This window comes from Parasteatoda tepidariorum, chromosome 9 (genome assembly GCF_982258835.1).
Source record: "Parasteatoda tepidariorum strain Cologne lab strain chromosome 9, Ptep-v5.0, whole genome shotgun sequence".
NCBI lineage: Eukaryota > Metazoa > Arthropoda > Arachnida > Araneae > Theridiidae > Parasteatoda > Parasteatoda tepidariorum.
In genome coordinates this window covers 91,346,335-91,361,790 of record NC_141763.1, presented here as the reverse complement: position 1 = coordinate 91,361,790, position 15,456 = coordinate 91,346,335, and the positions used below count along the sequence as shown (strand labels likewise).

General features: G+C 27.8%; 1 protein-coding gene across 1 annotated transcript in view; it reads right to left on the bottom strand.

The window, feature by feature from the left end:
- Window positions 1–4,880: 4,880 nt before the first annotated feature.
- The window catches only part of LOC107453598 (high affinity copper uptake protein 1), a 33,116-nt gene continuing 22,540 nt past the window's right edge, over window positions 4,881–15,456 (bottom strand). The window contains exons 2-5 of the mRNA XM_016070475.4: window positions 14,857–15,166; window positions 13,073–13,139; window positions 9,741–9,909; window positions 4,881–6,385 (exon numbers count right to left, since the gene is read on the bottom strand). Coding sequence (XP_015925961.2) covers window positions 6,184–6,385; window positions 9,741–9,909; window positions 13,073–13,139; window positions 14,857–15,144 — 726 coding nt within the window. The 5' untranslated portion in view covers window positions 15,145–15,166 and the 3' untranslated portion in view covers window positions 4,881–6,183. The remainder of the gene's footprint in view (window positions 6,386–9,740; window positions 9,910–13,072; window positions 13,140–14,856; window positions 15,167–15,456) is intronic.

Here is a 15,456-nt window from a genome sequence, read left to right as displayed (position 1 = left end):
AAGGCCATTTTCCAGACACGATATCCAAAATATGGCCACTCTACTCGCCCGATTTCAGTGTATGCTCCATTAGGGAGTCTAGGGCCTGCACTAAATCACACGAAAATTTTGGACACTCTAATGGGAGAGATTAAAGGTAATCTGGGTTCTAAAAGTGAACAATAATTTATTTTAATGTATTCTTTGACATATCAAATGCTATTTCTCCTAATCCAATAAATTGACGTCATTTCATTTTGACATAGTTTGAAGGGTATAGCGCTGTTTAATGTTATTCTACCAACAAAAGTTTGTTAAGAAAAAAAATAAGAGGAAATGAATGTTTAAAAACTAAATTGAATTTCACGATGGCAACAGAAGAAACCTCTAAATTTCTGCCAAGAAAAAAAAAATTACACATATTTCTGCCAAAATAAAAAAAAATATGAACATATATACCTGCCAAAATAAAATATATATATTTCTACACACAATTGTATCACTAGAAAAAAATTCTAAAAAAAAAGTTAAAATCGGCAGAATTGTAAATAATTTGTGAGTGTTTTGGAGGACAAAATATTCAGTGTTTCATTTTTAAAAAAAATTAATGAAGTTGAAAATTAAAATTAGCGAAGAAGATGAAAATGTGCAAAATTTGACAACTATGTAGTTACGTGTGGATCAACATGTATTTATAAGAAATTTTTCAAGTTGAAATAATAAACTATTGTTCGTGGAATTTATTTGAGTTAATTAAAATAATATCAATAGGATCCTTTCATGAACTGATGAAAGTGAATAAGTACTTCCCATTCATATAAAGAACTGATTGTTCACTGAATTATATTCATATAAAAAGTTAAACTGAAAATAAGTACTTCTTATTCATATGCAGAACAGATTGCTCACTGAATTATATTCAGATAAAAAGTTGAACTGAAAATTTATGAAAAATTGCATCTTGCAGAAAGATTCAATATTAAAGAAAAAAAAATGTTCAATGAGTTCTAAAATTATTTCTTAGTAAACACTATTGACAAATATCCATAAGCATAAAGAATGAAAATAATACTAAAATCAAACAATTAAAAAAGAAATCTTTATATAATCAATTCAAAAACATACAATTTTTAATAAAAAAAACGTTTAAAAAGATAAATATCATTTGTCATTTTATGCAACAAAAGTATAATATGTAGAAGAAAAAATTACTATACATTAATATACAGATATTATGTACTGAAATCAATAAAATTAGCTGTGTACACTTAGATAGCATTACAAGAAAAATAACTATCAAGCTGTAAGCCTTAAAGAAAAATAAAAAGATTTCTTTGATATTTTTATTTCAATGTGAAATGTTAAATTAATGAATTCAAGACGAAATGTTAAATTAACAGGTAGTTTTTGTCAATAAGGACAAAAATTAAGACTTTAAAATTAGACTTCTAATCCAAAGTTTATATTAAAATTTATATAACCTCTCCAATATATAAAATATATGTTGGAGAAGAATGGAGATATGTGCCAAGGCAGTTGTGGTTTGAATTAGGCTATAAGCTAGACAGAAATATAGATATTTATATATTATAAATCACGAAACGATAAAAGACTAAATTTAGCTTGAAAAATAATGTAATAAAAATCTTATTTAAAAATTACATTTTAAGATTATATACATTTTAGTAAACAATTATAGTTAATTTATAAATTTTGTATTTCAGATTTTTTGATGAAAGGTTAGTTTATCAAACAAATTTTGAAAAAATTGCAGCTCGAAAATATGAGGCGACTTTAAAAAATTGTGACTCACAAACAAAAAAAAGTTTGCTACAATTGTACTAGATAGCCTTGATTGAATTAAATAAAAATAATTTAATTCAACATTGTGATATTATTAGCATTCTCAAATGTTTAAGACTTAGTCACAAATACAAATAAGGAAACATTTCACACAAAAATAGTTTTTTTTTAATATACTATACAAATTTACAAACACTTTGTTTTATGAGAATTATCTACATAATACTATTCTAGAAACAAACAAATAAAATATTAAGACAATACACATTGGCTATTCACATGCATTTCAAAAATATAACATTAACATATTTATAGTCATAGCTATGGCCACCAAATAATAATAAGAATTTTTCTTTTATAGATATTTTGCAATACAACATTCAAATTCTGGTCCATAAAATGTTCAGAAATACACTAATGCTACATGAACAGAAATATTTATAAATTTCAATTTTTGGATTCTTAACTAAAGCCTTACAAATTGTGCAAAGATGTGAAAAACCACATAGCTTACAAGTGTCTGCCGCATTGCAGAATAACTGCATACATTTAATTTTTCACAGACTTTTTAAAATTCAACTTCACGTTTTTAAATTCTAAGAATTTTTTTCGTTCTAGTTGTTTTGCCATGTAAAAAAACTTCCTTATTGCGAATTCCATAGAAGAAAACCCCCAACTGATCAATAGGAAATGACTTGGTAATGGAATAACGCCTTTGCGTTTTGGCACATGGAATATTCCTTCCTTATATCGTAGTAAAAGTGTTGGTCCTAGTTGTAGAGTTGGTCACATATCAGAATTCCAGAGTCAGCATCTGAAAAAAAGTTTTCAACAGGCACTGAAAAGAGGTCATCCAAGAATCAGATGTGTAGACTTCAAGATAAAGATTTGAGCATTCTCAAAGCGACTGAATAGAAAGTCAAGGCTACAGATAGGGCAGCTTGGAATTAAATTCTGAGGAAGGTCAAGGCCCACACTGTTCTGTTATGCCAATAAGGAAGTTGTTTTCTAGGACATCCACAACCAGTTTGCATAAATTTAAAAATAAATTTGCATACTTTATAGAGTCCTATTCATATCTAAAATAATTTAGTTTATAAAATACACAAATATATACAGTGCTCGACCGTTTAATGTGATCTCATAGGTAGATGAAGGTTTTGATACTAAAAAACGGTTTGTTCTACTAACTTAATATCTTTCTGGTATTTTCACATCATTACAAGTGTGAATAGACTATAGACTTCATTAACGCATTGCAGCACACTTTCAAATTGAGGATCATGGACAGAAACACATTTTTTAATAGTTTACAATTACCATATGAAATTGAGCATCAGCCATACGTTTAAAAAGAAAATTACCACATTTTGTCACAAACTCTCAACAGGTATTATCGTTATTTGCTCACAGAGAAATTTTGTTTTGTTTGAAGAGCAAATGACATATCGTATGAATGAATAATAAACAAGTAATTGAATTGGTACACTTTGTACTAATTATATTTCTTTTTATTGATTAAAATATACAGGGCAGCTATACCTGTTATTCAACTGCACATCACCAAACATCGGACGCTATAGTCATTATTTGCTGCAATGTGTTAAAGACCATTTTCAAAAGCCCTATGGTCACATGAGTGACACTTTAAAATAAATAATATGCTATTTTTATAAGTGTTTTAAGTTTGTAATCATGACTATTAGGTAAGTTTGACATATCTTAAGACATCACCTATCTATTGTAATTATAAAAATGGCATAAAATGTCAATTTTCAGAAACTGCAAAGCATTTGTGATCTAATTTTTTAAAAATTATTTAAATGCATTGTCTCAAAAAAATTTGCAAATATTGAGAATAGTTCACAATTTTCACTCAGTCTAAAAAAATTTACTAAATTGGCTAGTTTTAATTTTTTTTAAAATAATTTTCGGCATTTTCACTACTTATTTATTATTAAAGCGCAGATGATTCTTTATAGTAAGATAGTTAATACAGTTAAAATTAGTAGCTTTGCCTCACGAGTTTAAGGCACTTAAACTATGGCTCATTTACTTTCTTAGGAGAAAGAGCTTTAAAAATAAAGCAAGTATATAAAGCTTAATTTTCAGTTGGATTAAAGTATGTGAAGCTATTTTAATTTAAAATTAATAAGATCAGGGAAGATTACCACAAATTAAAGTCATTTCTCTTCATTGATTCTTATGTCACCTAGAAAATCTGAAATAAAACTTCTGCTGTTTATCACAAAACTAAACAATTTAAATTTCTCAGGAAGGAAATACACCTCTCTCATACTTTTAACTGTTCCTTCTTATCAAATACCAATAAGAGTATTAAAGAAAATTTGTTATTTAAGTGGATATCGAAACGAGCTTGACATTTTCTCAGCTCGTGAGAATGGATTTCTTAGAAAATGGGTATAAGACATTGCCAATGGGCGTTTCTCAATTAAAGGCACTATCTGGCAATTAGTAAATTTTGATGAGTAACTTAGTAGCTTTGATTACATTATCAAACATTATATTATAAAAAGTCATAAGTCTGATATCCGAAGAAATACCGTTCTTGAAAATCAGATGATTTGCGACTGATTCTACTAACCAGTGATCTCATAAACCGACGGGCACTGTAACATTTTTCATGTAACTTAAAAATAACACAGAAAATATTTGCCATACGGTGGTCAAACAATAATAAAAACAAAAAACTGCAATGTGTTCTTAATTTGTTATTTTAAACATAGCAATCGAAAAAGAATGCACAGAAACTTTTATAAGTGTTCCTAATTTCATGCCAATTTTCAAGTATGGTATATTTAGAACAATATTAGAGCATATTTTATTTATATTTAGAATATAGGGCAAAAACTACACACAATTGTTCCCTATTTATAGATCACAAACACAAGAATTTTCAATAATCTATAGAATTTTATGGCATAGCAACCTATTTATTTCTCTATGATAATCTTCCTTAAAAAAAATTTTTTTTTTTTAATATTTTGTCATTTAGAGGAAAACAGGCATTTCCAAAAATTGTAAAGTACCAAAACCATTAAATATTATAAATGAGATCCAATTTCATAAAATAGAGGTGGGAAATTTCTTTAGGGCATGAATTTGCGGAAAAAAAATTAACATCAGAATAATTACCAATTGTAATATCTGGATTCTCAATGATATATAAGTTTGTCCACAAGATACATAAGGATTGTATTAATTATAGGTTATTTAATGTGAAGTTTTCGTTTGGGACAAAACAATATACATAAATCAAGAGTTTACAGCATTCATTTTATAAAAATATTTCATTATAAATACAATTTTTAAGGCTTAAATATATACATAAACGTTGCATATTGAAGTTATAAGTTTAAATACAAGTACATGCAATCAAAACTAATTCTGAAATGTAAGTATGAAAAACAAATTCACTGATAAAAAAAATGATATTGCGAAAGATATTGCTATTGCAATGAGAGTTACAATAACCAACATTTAAAATAAAATCTTAGTTATAATTTAACAACATTTGTAAATGAATATAAGTTTATTGTCTACAGACTAAATATTTAAACAATTCCCTTAAATATTTAAATATCAATCTTTTACATTTATTAACATGAAAGACTGAGAACACTTAATACATATTTAAATTCTTATCACATGGTCCACTTACACCATTAAAGCGTTACACATAAAGAGAGAGCTATTATAAAGTGAATATAAAATAGATCTGAAAACAAAATTATTTTAAAATAATCAGTATAAAGATATGCAGTCATGCGTAATAACTTAAAAAAAGAAATCGAATCAAGTTTGAATAATTATATCTAATATTGGCTAGAATCAAATCCAACTAAGCATCACATTCAATATTCTAAATGAATTAATTCTGATCTAAATAAAAATCAGATTTAATTTTTCAGAAAATAAAAAATGCATTACATCAGATCTGAATTTTAGATAAGATAAATATAAGATTTTATTTTTAAAAAAGAAAAATATCAGATCTAATTTTTGAATAAGAAAAATATGACATCCACTTTCATGTAACATAAATATCAGATCTAATTTTATTACATAATTATATCATATCCAATTTCATATAACACAAATATATCAGATCTTATTTTCAGTTAACATTAACATCAGATCTAATTTCCTAAACAAAAATATTAGATCTAATTCTAATGGAAGGAAAACATTAGATTGAATTTTCCTTAAAAATAAATATCAGGTCTAATTTCACTCATAATTTTTTTTAAAAGACTTTGATAAAATCTAATCAAATGTTAATGCTGCCTTTTTATATTGCATTAGGCAAATGATGTGCTGTAATAAAATGTCTTTTTTCGCAGAATTTCAATTTTTTAAGCATGTAGAAAAAGTTTAATATCAATGACAATGTTCAGTTATATCTACTACAGTTGCTTTTCGCCATCCAAATAAGAAATATCCAATTCCAGCACCCGCAATTACACCTATGCATAACCATACGTTGTATGTCATAAATATCAGCATCAGGAAATAACTAAGTACCATCTGAATGACGTGTAAAGAAGTTTGCAACAGATGAGGCCAACTGAACATACGATTCCTGAAATAGAAAAAATCAGATAAATATTTATTTGTATATTAAAGTTACAGTAGTTTAATTTAAATAAATGACAAGAAGAAAATAAGTTCATTCATTGTTTAATAATTCACTAGGAGGCTTCACCCCCTGCTCGCTTATGCTCGCCAACCCCAGGAACTGCTCTCTCAGTTAATTTTGGATTGCTTCGCAATCCGATGCTCGCTTTGCTCGCGCATAGGATACGTTCTTAACGTCTAGCTTCTGTATACTTTTTTGAACACTGAAGTTCCGGAAACTTTAACTGCAGAAAATTCTAAACTTGTGCATTTCAATATTAATTTGAAATTGCGAACAGTTCACATATTTTTCTTAATCACACTATTCCAAATTTCAGTTGTTGAGAAAGTAACTTTTGTAAGTTTTGTTTTAAAGTTTTCCCACCAGAGGGCTAAAACCATGTGTTGTAAAACAATATGAAATAGTACTGAAAGTCGGATGTAAAGCATCGGCTTCGATGAAGATAATTTTGTGAGAATTTTTGATAATTCGGTGAAAATTCACCCGATTAGACATATGATATGCTCATTACGTGCTCTTGCGCGCCGAAGCCTAACAATTAAAACGTATTAGCGTTTTATATAATATAGATCAGCCATATGATGCTCACTATGTGCTCTTGCGCGCCGAAGCCAATCAACTAAAAAGTAAAACTGTTGCCAACGCGAGAAAAGAAATATCATCGGTTTTATTGATACATACGTATTAGCGTTTTATATAATATAGATTGTATAAATCAACATTTCTTGATAAAAAATATATTTCCATTTTAAAAATTTGTTTTGACTAATTATGTTCAGGCAAGAAAGAGATAGGAATTAATTTGAAACTTAAGTATGCGTGGGTAAGCAAGACGTCCAAAAACTAATGGAAATGGCTGAAAAGAGCAGAACTACAAATTTTTGTTAGTAAAAACGTTAAAAAAAATTAGGAGTTCAAAGAAGACCAGGATCTAGAAGACCTCATTTTCTGAGAAAATGATTAGAATATCATGCTTAGAATGAAAAAATAATCATATAAAATTGGATAAGTTCCTTCCCACATTCCTACTACCCTGAAGGCTTGTGATAACATGATACTGCTAGTTCTCACACTTTAAGACTAACCACAAAATGGCTGGGTGACATTGAAATAAATATTTTAAAGTAATCTGCTTCATCCCCTGATCTAAGTTCCATATAGAATTTGCCGGGAATAATAAAAAATAAACCCATAAAAGCATGAAAAAAGACAGTTAAAAAACTGCAGAAAGATTTGAAAAAATTATGGGATGAAACAACTTTTGACACTCGTATCTTTCATAGAATCTGTGCCAAGACGGCTTCAAATGCTTATTGATGTTAAAGGAGAAAGAATTAACTACTGATTTATCTGTATCATATTGCATAAAGATAATATATCTGGAAATGTAATTTAATTTCTGATTTCTATTTTCATTTACTTGAATAAGGAATTTTTTGAAAGTCTGAAATTTTTTGCTCTGTACTGTAGCAGATCTTTCTCAAGAATTATATCATTTAAATTTTCCAATTGGCAACTTCTAACTAATATTAAGATTTTACGCTGAAAACTTAGAATAAGTGTCAGAGAAAAAATATTTATGAATGTAAAAAATATCTTTATAAACTAAAAAATTAAAACTGCAAATTTAAATATTTTAGAAAATTACAATGCAATAATCATTTGCCAGAGAAAAAATATTTATGAATGACAAGTGTGGCAATTTTCTTCCACAGTGGAAAAAATCATGAAAAAAACCATCCTGAAAGAAATAGGTTTCTTCAAATCCAAGTAGAAAATATGCACTAAAATGCAATGCTTGAAAAGAAAATGAATTTAACGAAGTTCTTAAGAAATAAAATCTGTAGTTCTTCAATACTTTATAAAATGATTAAAAGGTAAACCCAAACAATTAAAATCTCCCAACAATTTAAAGAATTTCAAGAAGACTATTATAATTAGCCATCAAAAGAAATTTTTTAGCAAAAATTTCCCCCTGATTTTTTTAAGCTAATTTGAAACTTCTCAAGTGTTAAACGTTCTTCAGATTTTTCCTTGAGCTACATTAAGCCTGTTTATGAGATTTATTATAAAAATGGGATTTTTAAATGAAAATAATTATGCTTCAAAAACTATCAGTTACATTAGTTAACTTTTCAAAACAAGTTTATTTCGAAATGTTTGTTAAAAGACAATGTGAATGACTTAAAATCAAATAGAATCAATCAGTTATCAAATCAAAAATCCATAAGACAGGCAAATAATACAGAATAAAAAAAACAACAATTGGACATTTTCTGTATTTTATAAATAAGTTAATTTAGAATTAAAAACCTTAAGAATTTTTATTGAAAAGAAATTCAGAGATCAGTGGATGGGGGAATTACATATTTATTAGTACATTACACAGACAGAGAGTAACCCAGTTGGAACATATCCAAGGAAAGGACTAAAAAAAAAACATTAGAGTAATAGATAGCCTTCTTGGGCTCAAACTCAATGTTATATTCTGATCAGAACATCCTGATTGCATGGATTGTAACATACAATAGAAAAGGGCTTAAAGAACATCAGAGTAACAGATAGAATTTTTGGGCTCAAACTCAACATTACATTCGGATTGCATGCCGAAGTAGAAGAAAGTTGCTTCAACTATAACATTGTACATTCAAACATTTATATTATTTGAAAACTTTATTATATTAGGAATATATTATTGGTTGAAATATTGAAAAAGGTTGTACGAAACAGAGCAAAATATTTTTTACATGTTTTTTTCCTGCACCTTTTTCACTAATATTTTAATTATTCAGATATTGATTTCTTCGTCACATAGAAATCCATAATTTTGATCCTCTACAGAGAGGATGGCTCTTCCATTTTGGTAGTCCAATTTAACAAAACAAATTTCGTTTATACCGACAGATGCTGAAGTTCAGTCAATGCTATTCTTCAATTGTGATGTGACATCATTCATAATCCTTAGGCAATAATTGTTAATAAAAAATAAATTAAAAAAAAAATTTTATTTGGCATAAAATAATCATTATATTTCTTTTAAAGAAAAAAGGTATATTTAATTTACAAAACAGATTGGAAATAAATATTAATTTGTGAATGTAATTCAGACCATTGAGCTTTTCTCAAGACTGATTTCAGTCCTCGGGACTGAAAAGTGGCATCCATGCTGCCAACTCAGTCGCTATGAAATTATACATAAAACATTCAAATAGATATTAAAATTTCAAAATGTGAATGAAGAAACTTCTCATAAAATACATTAAAAATAGCTTAATACAAAAAAGTAGTTTGAAATTACCTTGCAACTTTATGAACCTCTGTCACTGGTTTACCATCTTCTCCAAGTACTGATACCGAAGAATATTCCAATGAAGTAAAATATTTCTTAAATAAGTATTCTCTAAAAAACTTAATTCCTTCATAAACCATTGCTAAGATAATTATACCAATGACTGAAAACAATAAACCTGAAAGAAATACAATTAAAATTTAAATATTTACATAATAAATATCTAAGTTAAAAAATAAGAAATTAAATTCCCTAATAAAAAAAAATGATAATTCATAGATTGATTTATGTTAAATAATCGTACTGCTATGGGCAAACCTTTTTTACAAGGAAAAATCAATATCTGTTAAGCATTTAATACAAGATTTAAAATTAATTATGAATTCTAATTATTACATTATAAATAATAGCCTTATTATTTTATATTTATGTCTGCAGCCAATGCAATTGACATTGTAACTGATATGAAACGATAATTTGCTTGTCATTAAAAAAGTAAAACATTTCTAAAAAACTTAATTTATGCCTGGAAATAATAAACCTAAAAAAAAATACAATTAGATTTAAATATTTACATAATAAATATCTATGTTAAAAAAATTAATTTCCTAGCAAAAAAATACCATAATTCAGAGAATGATACATATTATATTATTATAATGATATGAACAAACCATTTTTACAAATGAATGTCAATATTGGTTAAAAATTTAATACCAGATTTCAAATTAATTAAAAATAGTACAGTATTTTTAAATAGAATTAATTAAAAATAGTACAGTATTCCAAATAGTACAGTATTTTTTTTAATTCAAATGATTAAAAAAAGCAAGCTAATATGTTTTTTTTTATCCTTCTCAAATTTATAAATTACATAATTTATATGTTTACACATCTTAATGGTACTATATAGTTCTTTTTAACGATTTTCACAAATTAAAATAAATGATAAATTATTTGGAATGAAAAATAATATCTCTGATACTAAAAATAAATCATGGTACATATTATAGAAAAGTAGCATTATTACAGTACATCCGTGTCTGTAACAATTGCTATGAACAGTGTAACAGGTATTAAACAATAAATTCGACATTTTGTTACAATTATAATAGCAAAAAGGTGCTACCATTTCACTGTCATTCACTGCCCAAAACCATTTTACTGTTATTTATATCAAAATTAAATGCAACTTAACACCTGAAAATGCCTTTAAAGAAACAGAATCAGTTAAAGAAAACATATTTTGAAGTACCAAATAAAATTTAAAAAAGTCAAAATTTCCAAACTTAAACAGGAAAAATCAAAAGTTAACTTTTTATGAAATTATATGTATTTTTAAAAGAAAAAAAACCTTGATATGTGTAACAAATTTGGTATTGTGGCTTAACTACCACTACTACAACTATTAAATATTCACTAGTATATAAAACATGCCAACTGAATTGAATCTTGAGGTACCTTTTGACAGATGAAGGTTGACATTGTCGAAAGCTCTTACCCCACATTGATAACCTGCGCCTACTTCGATACATGATCCAAATTTATCAATTGACTTGTTATTTGTGACTGCGTCCTCCTCGCACTGTTGCTTCTCAGTCTCATTTACACACAATTGTATATTACACACACTTGACAACTAATAGCAATACAGGAGAGACAACAGACACAGCCGTAAGCTTAATACAGCTCTCACGACAAATGTTCAAAATACGGTGAACTTTTCACAGCTCTCCCGGTCTTTCACAAATATGGCAACTAGTAGTATTAGTTCATTGAATTCTATCTGTGATAAAATTTTGGTCGGACAGTATTGTGGCATGACTACCACTACAATTATTAAATATCAATTCACTAGTATATAAGACATGCTAACTCGATTCAATCCTGAGGTACCTTTTGATAAATGAAGGTTGACATAGTCCAATGCACAAACCCCCAGCATATTATGAGACAAGTTTCCAAGTCGTTGTCAAAAAGCTAATAATAAAGATATTACACTTGTATTGAATAAATAATCTCAAGAAATGAAGCAGTAAGGCTTGATTAAAAACTTCATCCGCTCCTAAAATATACAATTAGGAAATTACATTCGACTTGTTTCAAGAGCTCAAAAAATGGCACCAATTTTCCAGACTTGCCATACATGAATTAAAATAAACAAAAGTGATTTGAAATATGAAGCGTAAAGTTGCCTACAAAGAATGGAAAAATAAAAGTTAGAAACGAAACTAAAAAAAACAAACGAAATAGTCCCGAGGGGAAAAAAAAAATCACACTGGCCTGAGGGGCAAATCAGGGTAAAACGCATTTCCCTGCACTATGGAGAGGTGGTGAGAAACTAATGTTGCCGATCTGTCTTTTCATGACGTCAACAGAGGTGGCCTTTCTGCACCAAGAAATGGACACTGAATAAAATTAAAATCGTTTGGGAAAAATCATGTACCTTCGATAGCAATTTCGAAGTCACTGGAGGTCATCTCTAAGAACGACTAACCTCCATCAACAACTATTTTACTGTGGAACGGAGAGTGGTCGCTCCAGAGAGGTTTCACTGTATTAGCTTATAACAAGCTAGCTGTAACAACAATTATATGTGATATTGTGAGTTGTCTTCATAACAGACTTTTACTGCGCTCATGTATTTTGCCATAAGTTGCCATTTTTTTTTAAAATCAACAATTACAAGCAGTTTACTTTTTTTTAAAAAATAAATGAACTAAAAATTATATTTTGAGAATCATTTAAGGAAATTAAAAATTAAACTTTTTCAAGAAAATGTAAAACATGTTAAATGTTATAAGTAAAATATACAAAAAGAAAATTTTCATTTAAATATTTTAAGTTACTAAATTAAAGTATTTAGTAATGAAAAAAAAAGTTACAAAATATTTTTCACACCTTGTTAGCCTTCATTTCTTAAAAAAATTCCCTTTCATAATCAGCTATTATAGCAATACAAAATAAAAATTATATAACATGAAAAAAAAAAGGCATAACTTTAAATACCACAGATAGAAATTGCATTTTTTCTGTACCAAGAATATCAAAAGTAATGTTATTCTTCAAAAACAAACATTCAGAAATGAAAAGTCTTCAATAGCTTTTATACTTAAGAGCCCTATAACTTTTATTTGTTAATTATAAATTTCCCTAATGAATTTCTCATTAATCACTGTTTTAACGCAATCTCGATATGGTGAACATTTTAATTTAATCTTAAAACTTTCTCATTGCAGTATTTTTTAAAATTTTTATCATTAAATATCTGTTATATTTTCTTTAAAAAAGTACTTAGTATTTCTCAAAACAATACATAGTTAATGAACAAGTGATCAAACCTGCTGTGGTCGATGTAGTCCATTCTTTAAAAAGAATAGTTGCGTCAACTCCAAAATAAAAGAACATCTAAAAAAGAAACGAATTAAAATATAATTAAATCAAGGAAAAGCTTTAATTGATTTGATGAAATAACAAAAATAAAAAGCATTCAACTGTATTCAATAATAACTTTAATGATATACTAACTTTTTTTGTTTATAGTAACTACATTTACTCATGGATAGTTTTAATAGGAAATTTGCTATTGGGAATAAAAAAAAAACTATGCTTTGACTAACGTTTATCTTGACTATGCATCAGTTCAATAAGTTAAAATAAAAATTATTAAATTTAATCCTTTTATCTCCCACATATCAAAACACTCTAAAATAAAAAAAGTTAGGCATTTCTTTGTAATGTGAAATAAAGTAATATTTCCATATCGGTACTTGCTCATGCCAAATACAACCGCCAAGGCTCAAATGAATTGAGTAAAACTAGTTTATTTTTTTAAACAACATAGATTTAAAAATAAAAAATCGATTAACTGTACACGAAATAAAACAGGTTTTGTTAAATTTTGGTACTTGTCAAAGAATTTAATTTCTTATGAAAATGTGTCATGTCGTATATTTTAAAATTCAAAATGTTTTTGGTTGGTCATTAGAAAATTAAATCATAAAAAAGAAGGAAAATGAGTTGGAAGTTAATATTTGAATGTAATTATAATTAGGTAAATAAGTTTTTTAAATGGAAGCCAAAATTTTACAATTTATGTCATTAAGATAAAGATATGATTAGAAAAAGTAACATAACATGAAGATGACCAACTTTTTTACTTTTCTCCAACTAAACAATAAAAATTGCATCTTATAAGAAACCTTATTAAGAAACTCCAAGAATTAGATCTAAAGTAATTCATCCACAGTGATCTAAAGTATTTCATTCACAGTGATCTAAAGCAATTCATTCATAGTGATCTAAAGTAATTCATTCACAGTGATCAAAAGTAATTCATTCATAGCGATCTAAAGTAATTCATTTTAAAGAGGGAGCACTGTACAAAAATCAAAGCTAAAGGCAATTTTTTAAGAGATTACTTATATACGAATAAAAAATAAGTAAAGCATTCCCACTACAGCCAGTTGTAGGCCAGGGGGGTCATGGAGGTTAAGGCTTAACAAATCCGTTACCAACAACATGATTGTGGCACTGCGCACAGACTGATTTTACTTTCCAAACAAGCTGGTACACATCGAACTAAAGCCGGGTGTGCTTCAGGCAGTCACTGGAGATCGAACCCCAGTTCTTCACAATGACAGTTCAGTGCCTTGACCACTGAGCAATCGCAGCTCTATATACATATCAATATGTTTATAAATAGTTAAAAGTCATAACAAGAATAAAGAATAATTTCTATTATGAGAGTATTACGAAGAATGCTCTTAGTTATTAAGGATTATTCCTAATTAGGATATTAATTAATTAGGAATGTTATGTATTATTTAATGATAATTTATTTTAATCTTAATAAATTTTTTAGCAAGAGCAGGAAGATTTTCGTGTTGGTATACCAACCAAAAAAAAAAAAATAATTCGTCAAATATGTATAAGTACATATATATCTACACGTACACACACATCTATACACTTATATAACAGGATATAACTTGTAACCACCCCCGGGTAATCATTAACATATAAAATTTTTAAAATTTTTGCAAGATAAAAACATTTTTGGTGACTTGGTGTGAACAGGTATCAATATGGAAATATCACAGTAAGAACAAATTGTGAAATATACCTGCATCCCATGATCTCCTCCAGCAGCGACATGGCTGGCGTGAACATCAGAGGATGGAGTTATGGCAGTCGCAGCCTGGTCTGAGCTCATATGATGACCTATGTGCTGGTTGTCTGTACTCGTATGGTGATGGTGACCATGTGTATCACCTGTCATTACAGTGCTCATAACTGCTTGAAGGATGGTGGCAGCTGTTGTTGGCAAAGAACTGAACATGGTGGTACTTTCATCTTCCATGGGATGAGAGTCATGCATTCCATGGTGATGATGATGACTATGGTCTGCCATAGATAAATGATGAGTCAAACAGCTGTGGAAAAAATTTTAAAGGCAATTTTAAATTATCATGTCATTTGATATTAAAAAAAGAGATATTTTTTATTCCAAAATAAAATAGAAAAAGTAAAATTCAATTTTAACTACTTCAACTATGTTATTCTTGAAACGTAAAATACACATTCAATGTAAAATCCATTAAATATACTTAAGAATAAATAACTAACTAAATAAAGCAGGTGGGATTTTTGTAATAGTACAGAACCAAAATGATCGCCAAGTCTCATCAACAATCGGGCAGTTATCTAAGGGAAAACAAACATA